We start from the raw sequence: 15,942 nt of genomic DNA, 5'->3' as shown, positions 1-15,942 counted from the left end.
GTCTGTCATTCACTGCTCGTATTCTGGTAACTCGCAAGTATATGTAAGATTTATAACCATCTATATCTATGTAACTTATATACAATATTGTTTCACTTCATTGTACTCCGTAATTCCGTATAAGTCTATTTAGCAACTTTCATATACAAACTCAAATAAAAAACTTCCAATCATTACAATCTTCGACCACGGATGGAAACGTTATTAAATTAACGGAGTACAAGAATACATTAACATAATTTCAAAAGCTTCCAATGCTAAATCTTTAAAAGAGACTCATAATAATCGTCAAAACCAGCTTCAAATGAATTAGATTGCGGCGAACTATTGATGCTTATTTTGTTATTGGTTGGTTCTTGAGGAGACATTGAGATTAAACCTGGAAGCTGATCATGATTGTCAATAAAGAAGCTATCACTTATATTCTTATTGTCACTAAAAGTCTCAAGAAACTCATAATTTCCATCTGCATAGCTCCCCATCAAACTCGAACCAACCGGATTATGTTCATTTTGTGGTTCCATAACAACATTATTTACATACTTTGACCAATCTTCAGAAGGATTCGTCATATAGTGGTTAATCATGTCATCAATTTGTAACTGATGATTATGTTGTGGATTTAGCATGGTTGATAATTTGGTAATATTGGTTAAGGGTAAGGGGTTCATGTTTATAATTTGCAATATATTTTGCAACAATTGATCATTACTGGTAGTCAATGGACTTGTAAGGGTTGGAACCCTGAATGGGAAGTTAGACGACGAAGTGGTTAACTTGGAAATGGCGTCAATGAAGGTGCTAAGATTTGGAATCGGTTTATGTGTTTTTGGATCAACGCCTGCCTTGATAAACTTCTTTCGAACATGAGTGTTCCAGTAATTCTTAATTTCATTATCGGTCCTGCCAGGAAGTTGTGAAGCAATTTTTGACCACCTACACAAGTTGTTACAAATTTCAATATGTACGAATTTAAAGTCTGCTCACTTAAATTGAGACAGATTTGCATAGCATATGTACTTCCCATCAGGATGATCATTTTAAAATAAATGCTTAATTAATGAAGGTAATGGACAGGATGATATGTTAATTATTGTACCGTACAATTTTCTCCAAATATTACAACTTGTTGTACCGTAAGTATAACGGTGCAATATTAAAATTTGTTACACATTTTATAGTGTTTTTATCGGAAATAATTGTGAATTTATCATTGACCATATGTTACACGTTTAGGATTATGGAGGCTATTATTCACATCCAACTTTTGAGGATGTGGTTGACATATGTTGTAGTTAGTTATTTTCCATTATTAAACTATAACCACCTTATTGCTTGATTTTTTTGTCAATTAATACTAAAAAAAATTATAACGAAAACTTTAGAACTATTATTAACGTGTATAGAAAAGGCTGTATATACTGATGAATACTGTATGTACATTTATTTATGCGTGTAGTACAACTATTTATTGTATAATTGACAAAATGTGTAAATCATCGGGACACTCAAACTTTCCGTTTCTTTTGAAACCCACATGTAAGAATCGGATGCTAATAAAATGTTCCACTAAATACCATCATATGTCAGAAAAAAGTATAATCTCACTTTATCAAAGGTTATAAATCTCAACCAAAATATAACTCGAACCTACATCTATTTTGGCAAATTAAGTCTCATGGTGACCACAACTTCTAAGGCAACGGTCGAGTACCACTCAGCAATAGCTCATTACGGAGTAGTTATTTATTCTACACGTGATGAACTATCAAATATTATGGTGGCAACGGCCGGGTATACTCAGCAATTAGCTCAATGGTTATTTATTCTACAATTATGATGAACTATCAAAGGCATCCCCTTCACCTTGTGTGTTAGGGCTGGGAGTTAGGTCATGGGTTCGAGTCTCGCTCTGTCCATCCTATTAATTAATCTGCCTGAAATATGGATATCCAGATTGACCCCAGGGGGTTTTCTCCCGGATCCATTCAGGATTCAAACTCGGTCCGTCTGTCCCTCAGCATGGTAAAAGGATCTGGTTCCTGTAATGCGATTCGGGTTTCCTCCCGAACGTGTGTGTGTGCAAATGATGAGTGTCGTTGAAATAAATGATACACTGATGCGAGCTTGCCGTTAAAAAAACTATATATATTATTACTCGTATTATTATAGTGGAAATATATGAGATATCATTGGATATTCTTTTGGAAGCTTCATAATAAGTATCTCAAAATTATAGACCCGTATTTATCATAGTATATATCTATTTCGTTATAAACTTAAATAAAATATGTATGTAGACTTTCGTATTTTTATTCATTTTTTTTCTTAAATAAAGATATATGGAGTATATATATCAACAGAAATTATAAAAGATACGTTAGGCGTTATACCTTTACATGCAATATAATAAACTAAAATCCGGTAAAGGGTGAAGAAAGAAAGAAACTATACTTATTTCCAAGAGTCGAATGAAGGTTAATGATGAGATTTTCTTCTTCTTCAGTAAATTTTCCTCTTTTAATATCAGGATTAAGGTAATTAATCCATCGCAATCTACAACTCTTACCGCACCTATTTAAACCAGCGCGTTTAGGTAAAGCTCTCCAACTATCATGCCCGTTTTTCTGAATGAAATTTATAAGAATCTCATCTTCTTCCGGAGTCCATGGTCCTTTCTTCAAATGATCACTACTCTCACTACAACAAGGAGGCCTACCCATTTTGATTCAAATTTTTATAAATTTATAGATGATGTAGTAGTGATATATAAAGAGTGAACTTGAGTAAACTAATTGAGACAATTGTGTTTCTTATATGCAAAATGTGTGACGTGTTATAAACAATATTTTCAACGAAAAGGTACTAGTTATTTAAATTATTATTTTATAACTATAACGCTGAATTTATGCACGAAACGACGGAACAGAAGTTGCTTAGCAACCATCTTGGAGATTTCAGTTATTATTTTTTTAAAATTATTATTTTCTAATCATATGATATTATAATATAATTATAATGATATTATATTAGTTATAGTTTATAATTTATAATAATAATGAACTAAAAAGGGTTCAGCAGCCATGCAATTTTGGAAGTCCTTAATTAATGTGCTTAAAAACAATTTAATTAAGTGAAAATATTTTTCATTCCATAACATATATTCGCCTTAATTATTTTAATTTTTTTTTTCGAAAAGCAAAATTCATTAAACACTAAAAAGGGCCTTAACCCAAATATACGAGAGGCTTGGAAACCAGCCCAATCATGAAAACAGAACCAAAAACACTAATACAATCTAAAGCACGGAAAAAGAATTTGGCTGCACATAAGCCCTATTAGGGAACACGAATACAGGAAAAGAAAACAGAATAACCACGCAGAATAGAAGTTGCTGAGTAGGCAACTAGTAGACATGTTTAAACACAATCAAGCAAGACAATCCCACGGATTCTGTGATGACCCGGGAATTTCCGATCAAATTTAAACTTTAAACTTTATATGTTTCTGACACGATAAGCAAAGTCTGTAATATTGAGTCTCAAAAGTTTTGAAATCTATATTCATGTAATCAATTACCCTTTGACCATTGCCGACGATTCACGAACAGTAGTTTACGATTAGATAAGCATACATACATATAACAATTTGCAAAGCAATTACAAAGTATTAATTGATATACTATGAGATGATTGTATCAATACATGAATAATATATTTAGCTACTTGATATTTAAAAATCTATATTAGTTTAATTATATAAATATGTGTATATAATTGCTGAAAAAGATTACGGACTATTTTATATTAAATTAAAATGTAAAAATATTAATATACAAGATATCTTATTATGTGATATATAAGTAGCAATATGTAATGTTAATACATTACATTAAATTCAAGTATGAATTAAAATATAGTTGTCTTATTAACACTAATACCACCATATGTATATTATTATCAATATTAGTATTATTGATATAATTATTATAAATATAGATATTAAAAAAAATTCTAATAAAAGTTATGATAATAAAAATAATAATTTTAGACATAAATATTATTAGGAGAATAATTAAAACTATAATTTACATTTAAAATAAATTATCTACCATTAGTAAAACTTATCATATTATTTTTTTTCATTATCATTAGAATAATAAATGTTATCATTTTTATTATTAATAATATTATTATTATCAAATTCACCAAAATTATTATTATTGTAACTTATTATTATTACTCTTATTATTATTATTATTATTATTATTATTATTATTATTATTATTATTATTATTATTATTATTATTATTATTATTATTATTATTATTATTATTATTATTATTATTATTATTATTATTATTATTATTATTATTATTAGTATTTTAATATAATTGTAACTAATTATTAAAAATCTATGATATAAATCGTAAATTAGGATTGGGAATCATTCAGGTTGCTTTCAAGCCATAACTGCTTTACAAAATTCGTACGATTTTGTTATACATCACAATCAATTTCTATATCTTCTGTCACTTATTTGGATTACATAAAAATTCGATTCCTTACAAACAAATTCTGTTAGCCATCAATTCTTCCTTTTATTTTTTTAAATATATTTCTGTACCAAGCGAATAATCTGTATCGACATCAGTTTTTATTTTTTTCTGTTTGTCTGGGATTCTTTGCCGACACTCAGCAACTCCACAAAACCCAATCGATCATCTCAAGTCTCTGCGTACACACAGATACTTAATCACCACTCTTATCGCTACTATTTCTTTTCCACGAGATAACCACCATGATCTCGACACCTTCATCATCAACCAACCTTGAAACCCTCGGTCACCCTTGAATCCATCACCACCACTTGTTTCATGATTACCACTAAACCACCAATTATCTTTTTCTATTTTGATCACGTTCAAGAACAACCGTCACCACCTTTCTTTACAAAATTGATCACCATTCATGCTGCTGCTATCAAGTTCGAATTTTTCTAGTTTTGATGATCAACAACCTCACTCAAACACGATATATAAATCAGGTGAGTTGTTAATTATTTTTGCAACAGACAATACCATCATCTATTACTTCTACTGCTGCAACGTGTTTTCTATCTAGTTCTTCCTTCGAACCATGGCTACTATTGCTTGTTTCGATTACTATACTCGCCTGTTCCTAAACTTTCTTCTTCTCTAATCAACCGTCGCAAAACACCTGCACAAAAACCATAACGTACACCACCACCACCAGTTTAAACACAACCATGTACTATCTTGAATCACCTATGATCACCATCTCTCTACCATCGGCTAAATCCACTTCCACCATCATGGAACAACCCTCACCGATATATCTCCCTCTCTTCTTTCTGATCCCACAACTGCAATCTACAACCTTCTTATATTTCTTTTTCTGTTTCTTGACAAGTGACTGCTGTAACTACGGTTGATGCAGCCCCTGCTGCTCCTTTTGGGTTACGAATGAAAGAGAAATTTGGAGAAGAATGATGATACAGGTCGTATAGAACTACAATTTAAAAGTTGTCAACATGGTCATATTCCCACTTATTATATATATACATTATAAAAAGGTAGACAAGTGGTACATAATGGAAGATGTTATGGCAGACAAGTGTTGATTGGGTTTCACACGTTTTTTTTTTTTTTTTTTTTTTTTTTGAAATGAGTGGGACAAGATAGGGGAATCCAATGTGCATGCTTGATTCTAATTCACAAATTTCATATTGGCCGATCCAAGTATCTAATGTATCATAGGGAATCGGATAACTTGATTTGAGTTATTTCGGGCCGCGCATATATTTAAACATGATTGGGCCATGATCCTAATTGAACTGTGATCTACCTGCTATTATAATCAAAGCCCGTTGCTAGTCATTTAGCCTTCGTTGCAGCTGCTATTGCAGCTTCATATTTCTGTTTCTACAATCTATTCCTAAGTATATTACACAATGTGGGATGATGACGATGACTGTGTTTATTGATAATAAAAGTGATGATTAATAAATAGGTGATGATGATCATAGATGATTATGATTGTAAAGGTGATAATGAAGATGATGAGTAATAGAAGAAGAAACGAAAACATGAAGTAACGGGTTAATTAAATTCGAATACAAAATATTTCAGAAAAACAATAACAGTGCAATGGTTTAGGGGTGTTGGGTTTAACCAAGAGGTCTCGGGTTCGAGCCCTGGCGTAGGCATTTTTTTTTGAAACATTTTCTTGAGGTAGTTTTACTTATTATTATTATTATTATTGTTGTTGTTGTTGTTGTTGTTATTATAATTAAAATTACTTAATATTATTAATAAGACTAGTAACATGATTTTTATTAGTAACATTAAAATAAATTATAAGTATTATCATTACTAGTACTAGAAAAATCATTAAGTATTATTATTAGCATTATCATTAAGGATATTATTAGTAGTATCATTATGATTGAGACTATCATTATTATCATTATTATCATTATTTTCATAACAAATAAATATTATGTATATGAAAGTATACACATATTAATACTACATATAATTATATATTGAACATATTTTATAATAAATTATTTATTTTTGATAAAATACTAATTTTATATAAATACATATATATAATCATATGTATAAATATTAATTACTTTGAATATATATATACAAAATAAATATAGATAACATATAATTTAAGATATAAATTATACATAAAATATATGTATTAATTAGGTTTTATAATAAATTTCATATAACTACAACACTTAATATATAAATATTATAAGATTAATAAATGAAATTATTTGATTGCTATTATACGTGTTAATATACATAATTGATATAGGTTCGTGAATCCGAGGCCAACCCTGCATTGTTCAGTTGTTAAATGTCATCATATGTATTTTTACTACAAAATACATTAGGTGAGTTTCATTTGATTCCCTTTTTACTCTTTACATTTTTGGGACTGAGAATACATGCGCTTTTATAAATGCTTGACGCAATAGACACAAGTACCTTAACTTCATTCTATGATAGAATTATCTGGGATTGGGGTTGATTATTATGACACGCATTAACCCCCAATTTCCGTTAGAGCGTATGAACTCCCGAGCCGGGTGGATGGTTTATTATTTATGACATTTTGGCACCGGTTGTCCTATATTTTATAAACATGTGTTCAGCCGTGGGGTGTAAAGACCGGCATAGAGGTTCTATATTTTGAAGGCACATGTATTCAGCCGTGGGGTGAAAGACCGGCACAGATGGTTACTATTATATTTTGAATCCTCACCAGGTGTTCTTCATATGAAAGATATTTTTTTGTGCAGTTGGAATGGGACTTCTGCACGTTTTATTATATTTAAAAATCTTGTGGTCTATTAAAATGATGAAAATGAAATGTTTACTATAAACTAATGAACTCACCAACCTTTTGGTTGACACTTGAAAGCATGTTTATTCTCAGATTTGAAAGAAATCTTCCACTGTGCATTAGCTCATTTTAAAGAAATTACTTGAAGTCATTCATGACATATTTCAAAAGACGTTGCATTCGAGTCGTTGAAGTTCATTAGAGATTATTATTAAGTAAATGACGGATTAGGTCATTTAAAGTTTGGATATTATGAAATGGTATGCATACCTGTCAACTTTCGATGAAATAAAAGTTTGTCTTTTAAAAACGAATGCAATGTTTGTAAAATGTATCATTTAGAGGTCAAGTACCCCACGATGTAATCAACTATTATGAATCATTTATAATCGATATGGACTTCGTCCGGATGGATTAGGACGGGGCGTTTCAGTTGGTATCAGAGCGGTGGTCTTAGCGAACTAGGTCAACATTAGTGTGTCTAACCGGTAGTTGTTAGGATGCATTAGTGAAGTCTGGACTTCGACCTAGTAGTTGTTAGGTTATATTAATGAGTCTGGACTTGAACCTGGTCCGCATGTCAAAAGTTTTGCTTATCATTCTTGTCAAAAATTATCTGCTTATCATTCTTAGTCTAGACACATCTTACTGCATTGACTGCATGAATAGTGTGTAGACGAAATTCATATCTTAGCGTATCTGTCAATCCATATCTTAGCGTATCTGTTATTGTAGACCTTATCTGACATGTTTCCCTAATTTCCTCCGTAACCTACGGGATCTTCTGTACTATACATAGATATTCTACGTAATTAAAATATCATCCGATATCCGAAAATCATTTCATACCGAAAATCCTTTATCTAACTATACAAGATGGAACTCGCAACTAGATCAAGTTCTTCAGAATCCGACAGCTATTCCGATATGGAGTCCCACTCCAGCTCCGAAAGCAGCGTCACCAGAATGAATCAATCAATCAGCCATCCCCAATTCATCTGATGGGTTCGTAGTCAACTTAATCAATGGAGACAAGAAGAAGGCGATCCTTTCCACCTACCGAATTTCCCTCTTGGCGAAGAACCTGAAGCACTCACCGGCGAACCAATCCGAAACACCATTTTCACCCTCATTACCCGAATATCTCGCCATGACTATATACTATCTCAAATTCAAAATCTTATTCATCCACTCGTTCCGACCGACAATCATCCTGGAATAATAGAAGAAGTCAACGAAATTCGCGCTCGAGTAATCAACTTGAAAAATATGGTGCAAAATGTACCAGCTTCAGCAACATCACCGGCAACAACAGTACTACCAACAGCAACATCCGCATCTCAAGCCTTAATTTCACAATCTGTCCCATGAACATCAACATCATACGCACCATGGATACCAAGGAGTACCAACAGCAATGAACAATGAAGTATTGATCCATAACTTCATCAATATTCTGTGAAGAATATGTGGATCCTAATAGTTTTAGAGATTACTTATTCTAGCTCAAATCAAAAATCAAATGAGTCTAATATTATATTGACTCATTAAATCCATAATTACATCTGAAGAAAATATATATGTATATATGTTTTCATAAAGATTGTAATTAAAAAAAAAATTCTTTCGTACAAACTGTTAATGGTGAAAATATTTTAACGGGTAGGTAATACCCAAGTAATATTTAGATTCCACATTAATAAGATACACGGTACATGCTTCAAATCTGATTCAACAGTCATTTCCTATCCTACTTATATCCACAGATATACGTATTCATTCACCACGGAATAACCATTTCCATTCAAATTTCATATTTGGATTTTTACCTATCAGAATCCAACAAGTGGCATAATGAAGAAAACATTTGACGGAATAAAAATTGTTAGAAACAAACAAATTAACTATGAGAAATTTTGTTAAGAATCCACGCTAACAAAATCTTAGCTAACTGTGGACTAATTAACTGAGGACTACCAAAAATGAATTAAAATATCGATTATAACATATGAAACTAAACAATACTTCAAGTTGCCACTTGATTTGCATCTTAAACCTCATTTGTATTTTGACGATTACAATCTGCGTTCAAACCTTTCGTGATTCTTGAAAACACCTCAATCGGGAGGATGAACCAACCGCACTTCATCTACGGAAGAAAAGATTGATGCATATAGTTATGAACCTGAAAACACTCAGAACCTGAGTAAACGTTTAACACGTATCTGTGATAACTCCTTTGGCGTTGTTATTACCGAAAATAATATTGCAATCCTTTTTCAAATTAGCCAATTTTGTCACAGCTTCAACAAGTCAATCTCGACTTTTCGTTCGAAACAACCTTATTATAACCTTGATATATACGTTGTATTTTCATCATCGTTACTGAAGAACCATTTATATCTCACCTAATTAGCAGTAAACTTACCAACAGCTTCATTGATCTTTGACTTTCCGAAAATCATTATAACTATCAAAACCCTATCATATATCCATCTACATCTTGTAACAATAATTTCCATACCAACAATCGGGAATCATCAATCATTAATCTCAAATCTCGCAAGCGTTTTCACTTCAACAGTTATATATACATATAACGTGTAATTCCTGGAACTTTTGATCTTCAATTCTAATATTTTGAACAGCACTCAGTCTACAAATCAATACATTGAACTTTGAAAAAGCTGAATGAAGCAGCAGAAACTGTAGGCAACCGTAAACGACCTTAATTGTTGGAAGTTGATGATAAAGAATTGTATGTTGGCAAAGCTCAGAAAAAGTTTGAAACTGAAAAACTGATTGAGTAAACTATGAAGGAAGCCGTGGATAAATCACAAAGAATAAGTTTGACTTCAAAGAATCTAAATGATTCAGTACCTGCTGAAGTCATTAACGAATACCTTTCTTTTGACTCCAAACTCTTGCGGACAAATTTTCTTCATCATCCTTCGATATTAGAAATTCCAAGATATCATCGTATCTTTCATTATAAATATCCTCCATATTTCTGAAGATATTTTCATAACTATTCTTATCTGAAATCATTAATCTCTTCGTGCTATCAGTGTTACATCACATAGGAACTGTTAGTTTCTATATTCTGTAAACTTTCAAGCTTAAAATATGAATGTTATTGAAGTAATGTTGGGAACTGATGCATGAGTTAGTATAATATAATGACACTTGATCAACGTGATTATATTACAGTAAGTCATGCTGAGTTTCTAATGAAACGTGACGATTCTCAAGACCATCATCATGTGCCATTTACACGACTCTTACATTCTACCCAATCTCTAAACATATTAAGAACATATCTCATTGATAGTTCTATCTTTTCGGATATTCTGGTAATTTGTCAAATCAAGATCGTGCCATTAAGATTTCTTCCTTAAGAACATTAATTATGTTCATTTCAAAATCCATACCCACGAATTCCGGACCATTATTCGCTTGACTTGAAGTCGGGAAGAGGAAACAAAAGTATGGAACCCTTGAAAATAAAAGAAAATATAAAGCTCGACAACAACACATAAATTACAAACCGTGCATATCAATACGTATTGCCACGTAAAGGCACGGGAAAATTAATAACAATATAACCCCAAGATAATAGTAAAAGTAAATAAAATCCTTCGGTGGTAGAAAAAAAAAAGAAGAATGACAGATATAAAAGTTAAGAGGATATTAAGGATCAGAACGGGATGGAGCATATTGACGAATGTTTTAAAGTATGAGTTAAGGGAGGAAGAATAGAAGGTGTGAGTTTTAAGGAAATGATGGGGGTGGATTTATAGTAAGATATTCGACAGAGCAATCAAAACAGATGATCGCATTTAAAGCGGATCCTAATTTCCTTGATTACCGAAGAATCAAATCTTAGTACGAAGATTTTCTCCAAATCTCTTGAACTTGGAAAATCAACCCTATCTACGTCAAAAGATTTGACGAATCTCTATTTTCTCATTTCGATCTTTTACGATAGCTTCACTCATACGCTTCGAAAATCGAATTATTTTATTTGTATTTCTTAATCATGATAAAACTCAATGTATCAGTTTATATTCGTCATAATAATATTCTTACTGTTAGCCATGACGCCCTCTACCAAATTTTGGGACGAAATTTCTTTTAACGGGTAGGTACTGTGATGACCCGGGAATTTTCGATCAAATTTAAACTTTAAACTTTATATGTTTCCGACACGATAAGCAAAGTCTGTAATATTGAGTCTCAAAAGTTTTGAAATCTATATTCATGTAATCAATTATCCTTTGACCATTGCCGACGATTCACGAACAGTAGTTTACGATTAGATAAGCATACATACATATAACAATTTTCAAAGCAATTACAAAGTATTAATTGATATACTATGAGATGATTGTATCAATACATGAATAATATATTTAGCTACTTGATATTTAAAACATAATTATAAATCTATATTAGTTTAATTATATAAATATGTGTATATAATTACTGAAAAAGATTACTGACTATTTTATATTAAATTAAAATGTATAAATATTAATATACAAGATATCTTATTATGTGATAGATAAGTAGCAATATGTAATGTTAATACATTACATTAAATTCAAGTATGAATTAAAATATAGTTGTCTTATTAACACTAATACCACCATACGTATATTATTATCAATATTAGTATTATTGATATAATTATTATAAATATAGATATTAAAAAAAAATTTAATAAAAGTTATGATAATAAAAATAATAATTTTAGACATAAATATTATTAGGAGAATAATTAAAACTATAATTTACATTTAAAATAAATTATCTACCATTAATAAAACTTATCATATTATTTTTTTTCATTATCATTAGAATAATAAATGTTATCATTTTTATTATTAATAATATTATTATTATTATCAAATTCACCAAAATTATTATTATTGTAACTTATTATTATTACTCTTATTATTATTATTATTATTATTATTATTATTATTATTATTATTATTATTATTATTATTATTATTATTATTATTATTATTATTATTAGTATTTTAATATAATTGTAACTAATTATTAAAAATCTATGATATAAATCATAAATTAGGATTGGGAATCATTCAGGTTGCTTTCAAGCCATAACTGCTTTACAAAATTCATACGATTTTGTTATACATCACAATCAATTTCTATATCTTCTGTCACTTATTTGGATTACATAAAAATTTGATTCCTTACAAACAAATTCTGTTAGCCATCAATTCTTCCTTTTATTTTTTTTAATATATTTCTGTACCAAGCGAATAATTTGTATCGACATCAGTTTTTATTTTTTTCTGTTTGTATGGGATTCTTTGCCGACACTCAGCAACTCCACAAAACCCAATCGATCATCTCAAGTCTCTGCGTACACACAGATACTTAATCACCACTCTTATCGCTACTATTTCTTTTCCACGAGATAACCACCATGATCTCGACACCTTCATCATCAACCAACCTTGAAACCCTCGGTCACCCTTGAATCCATTACCACCACTTGTTTCATGATTACCACTAAACCACCAATTATCTTTTTCTGTTTTGATCACGTTCAAGAACAACCGTCACCACCTTTCTTTACAAAATTGATAACCATTCATGCTGCTGCTATCAAGTTCGAATTTTTCTAGTTTTGATGATCAACAACCTCACTCAAACACGATATATAAATCAGGTGAGTTGTTAATTATTTTTGCAACAGACAATACCATCATCTATTACTTCTACTGCTGCAACATGTTTTCTGTCTAGTTCTTCCTTCGAACCATGGCTACTATTGCTTGTTTCTATTACTATACTCGCCTGTTCCTAAACTTTCTTCTTCTCTAATCAACCGTCGCAAAACACCTGCACAAAAACCATAACGTACACCACCACCACCAGTTTAAACACAACCATATACTATCTTGAATCACCTATGATCACCATCTCTCGACCATTGGCTAAACCCGCTTCCACCATCATGGAACAACCCTCACCGATATATCTCCCTCTCTTCTTTCTGAACCCACGACTGCAATCTACAACCTTCTTATATTTCTTTTTCTGTTTATTGACAAGTGACTGCTGTAACTACGGTTGATGCAGCCCCTGCTGCTCCTTTTGGGTTACGAACGAAAGAGAAAATTTGGAGAAGAATGATGATACAGGTCGTATAGAACTACAATTTAAAAGTTGTCAACATGGTCATATTCCCACTTATTATATATACACATTATAAAAAGGTGGACAAGTGGTACATAATGGAAGATGTTATGGCAGACAAGTGTTGATTGGGTTTCACACGTTTTTTTTTTTTTTTTTTTGAAATGAGTGGGACAAGATAGGGGAATCCAATGTGCATGCTTGATTCTAATTCACAAATTTCATATTGGCCGATCCAAGTATCTAATGTATCATAGGGAATCGGATAACTTGATTTGAGTTATTTCGGGCCACACATATATTTAAACATGATTGGGCCATGATCCTAATTGAACCGTGATCTACCTGCTATTATAATCAAAGCCCGTTGCTAGTCATTTAGCCTTCGTTGCAGCTGCTATTGCAGCTTCATATTTCTGTTTCTACAATCTATTCCTAAGTATATTACACAATGAGGGATGATGACGATGACTGTGTTTATTGATAATAAAAGTGACGATTAATAAATATGTGATGATGATCATAGATGATTATGATTGTAAAGGTGATAATGAAGATGATGAGTAATAGAAGAAGAAACGAAAACATGAAGTAACGGGTTAATTAAATTCGAATACAAAATATTTCAGAAAAACAATAACAGTGCAATGGTTTAGGGGTGTTGGGTTTAACCAAGAGGTCTCGGGTTCGAGCCCTGGCGTAGGCATTATTTTTTGGAACATTTTCTTGAGGTAGTTTTACTTATTATTGTTGTTGTTGTTGTTGTTGTTGTTGTTGTTGTTGTTGTTGTTGTTGTTATTATAATTAAAATTACTTAATATTATTAATAAGACTAGTAACAAGATTTTTATTAGTAACATTAAAATAAATTATAAGTATTATCGTTACTAGTACTAGAAAAATCATTAAGTATTATTATTAGCATTATCATTAAGGATATTATTAGTACTATCATTATGATTGAGACTATCATTATTATTATTATTATCATTATTTTCATAACAATAAATATTATGTATCTGAAAGTATACACATATTAATACTACATATAATTATATATTGAACATATTTTATAATAAATTATTGATTTTTGATAAAATACTAATTTTATATAAATACATATATATAATCATATGTATAAATATTAATTACTTTGAATATATATATACAAAATAAATATAGATAACATATAATTTAAGATATAAATTATACATAAAATATATTTATTAATTAGGTTTTAATAAATTTCATATAACTACAATACTTAATATATAAATATTATAAGATTAATAAATGAAATTATTTGATTGCTATTATACGTGTTAATATACATAATTGATATAGGTTCGTGAATCTGAGGCCAACCCTGCATTGTTCAGTTGTTAAATGTCATCATATGTATTTTTACTACAAAATACATTAGGTGAGTTTCATTTGATTCCCTTTTTACTCTTTACATTTTTGGGACTGAGAATACATGCGCTTTTATAAATGCTTGACGCAATAGACACAAGTACCTTAACTGCATTCTATGATAGAATTATCTGGAATTGGGGTTGATTATTATGACACGCATTAACCCCCGGTTTCCGTTAGAGCGTATGAACTCCCGAGCTGGGTGGATGGTTTATTATTTATGACATTTTGGCACCGGTTGTCCTATATTTTATAAACATGTGTTCAGCCGTGGGGTGTAAAGACCGGCACAGAGGTTCTATATTTTAAAGGCACATGTATTCAGCCGTGGGGTGAAAGACCGGCACAGATGGTTACTATTATATTTTGAATCCTCACCAGGTGTTCTTCATATGAAAGATATTTTTTTGTGCAGTTGGAATGGGACTTCTGCACGTTTTATTATATTTAAAAATCTTGTGGTCTATTAAAATGATGAAAATGAAATGATTTCTATAAACTAATGAACTCACCAACCTTTTGGTTGACACTTGAAAGCATGTTTATTCTCAGGTTTGAAAGAAATCTTCCGCTGTGCATTAGCTCATTTTAAAGAAATTACTTGGAGTCATTCATGACATATTTCAAAAGATGTTGCATTCGAGTCGTTGAAGTTCATTAGAGATTATTATTAAGTAAATGACGGATTAGGTCATTTAAAGTTTGGATATTATGAAAAGGTATGCATACCTGTCAACTTTCGATGAAATAAAAGTTTGTCTTTTAAAAATGAATGCAATGTTTGTAAAATGTATCATTTAGAGGTCAAGTACCTCGTGATGTAATCAACTATTATGAATCGTTTATAATCGATATGGACTTCGTCCGGATGGATTAGGACGGGGCGTTTCAGATTCGACAACTACTTCAACCAGTCCAACTTTTTCTTTTTGATGCGGCATGAAATCTACTCGAAAGACTTTAA

General features: G+C 30.8%; 1 protein-coding gene across 1 annotated transcript; it reads right to left on the bottom strand.

The window, feature by feature from the left end:
* Window positions 1–257: 257 nt before the first annotated feature.
* On the bottom strand, window positions 258–2,723 carry LOC139887838 (transcription factor MYB8-like). The gene is made up of 3 exons (XM_071870891.1): window positions 2,455–2,723; window positions 755–936; window positions 258–568 (listed from the first exon to the last, which is right to left on the bottom strand). The coding sequence occupies exons 1-3, from the start codon at window positions 2,721–2,723 to the stop codon at window positions 258–260; spliced, it is 762 nt and encodes a 253-aa protein (XP_071726992.1).
* Between the last annotated feature and the right edge of the window lie 13,219 nt (window positions 2,724–15,942).

Source organism: Rutidosis leptorrhynchoides, chromosome 1, assembly GCF_046630445.1.
Source record: "Rutidosis leptorrhynchoides isolate AG116_Rl617_1_P2 chromosome 1, CSIRO_AGI_Rlap_v1, whole genome shotgun sequence".
Lineage (NCBI taxonomy): Eukaryota > Viridiplantae > Streptophyta > Magnoliopsida > Asterales > Asteraceae > Rutidosis > Rutidosis leptorrhynchoides.
This window is presented reverse-complemented; position numbering and strand designations above follow the sequence as displayed.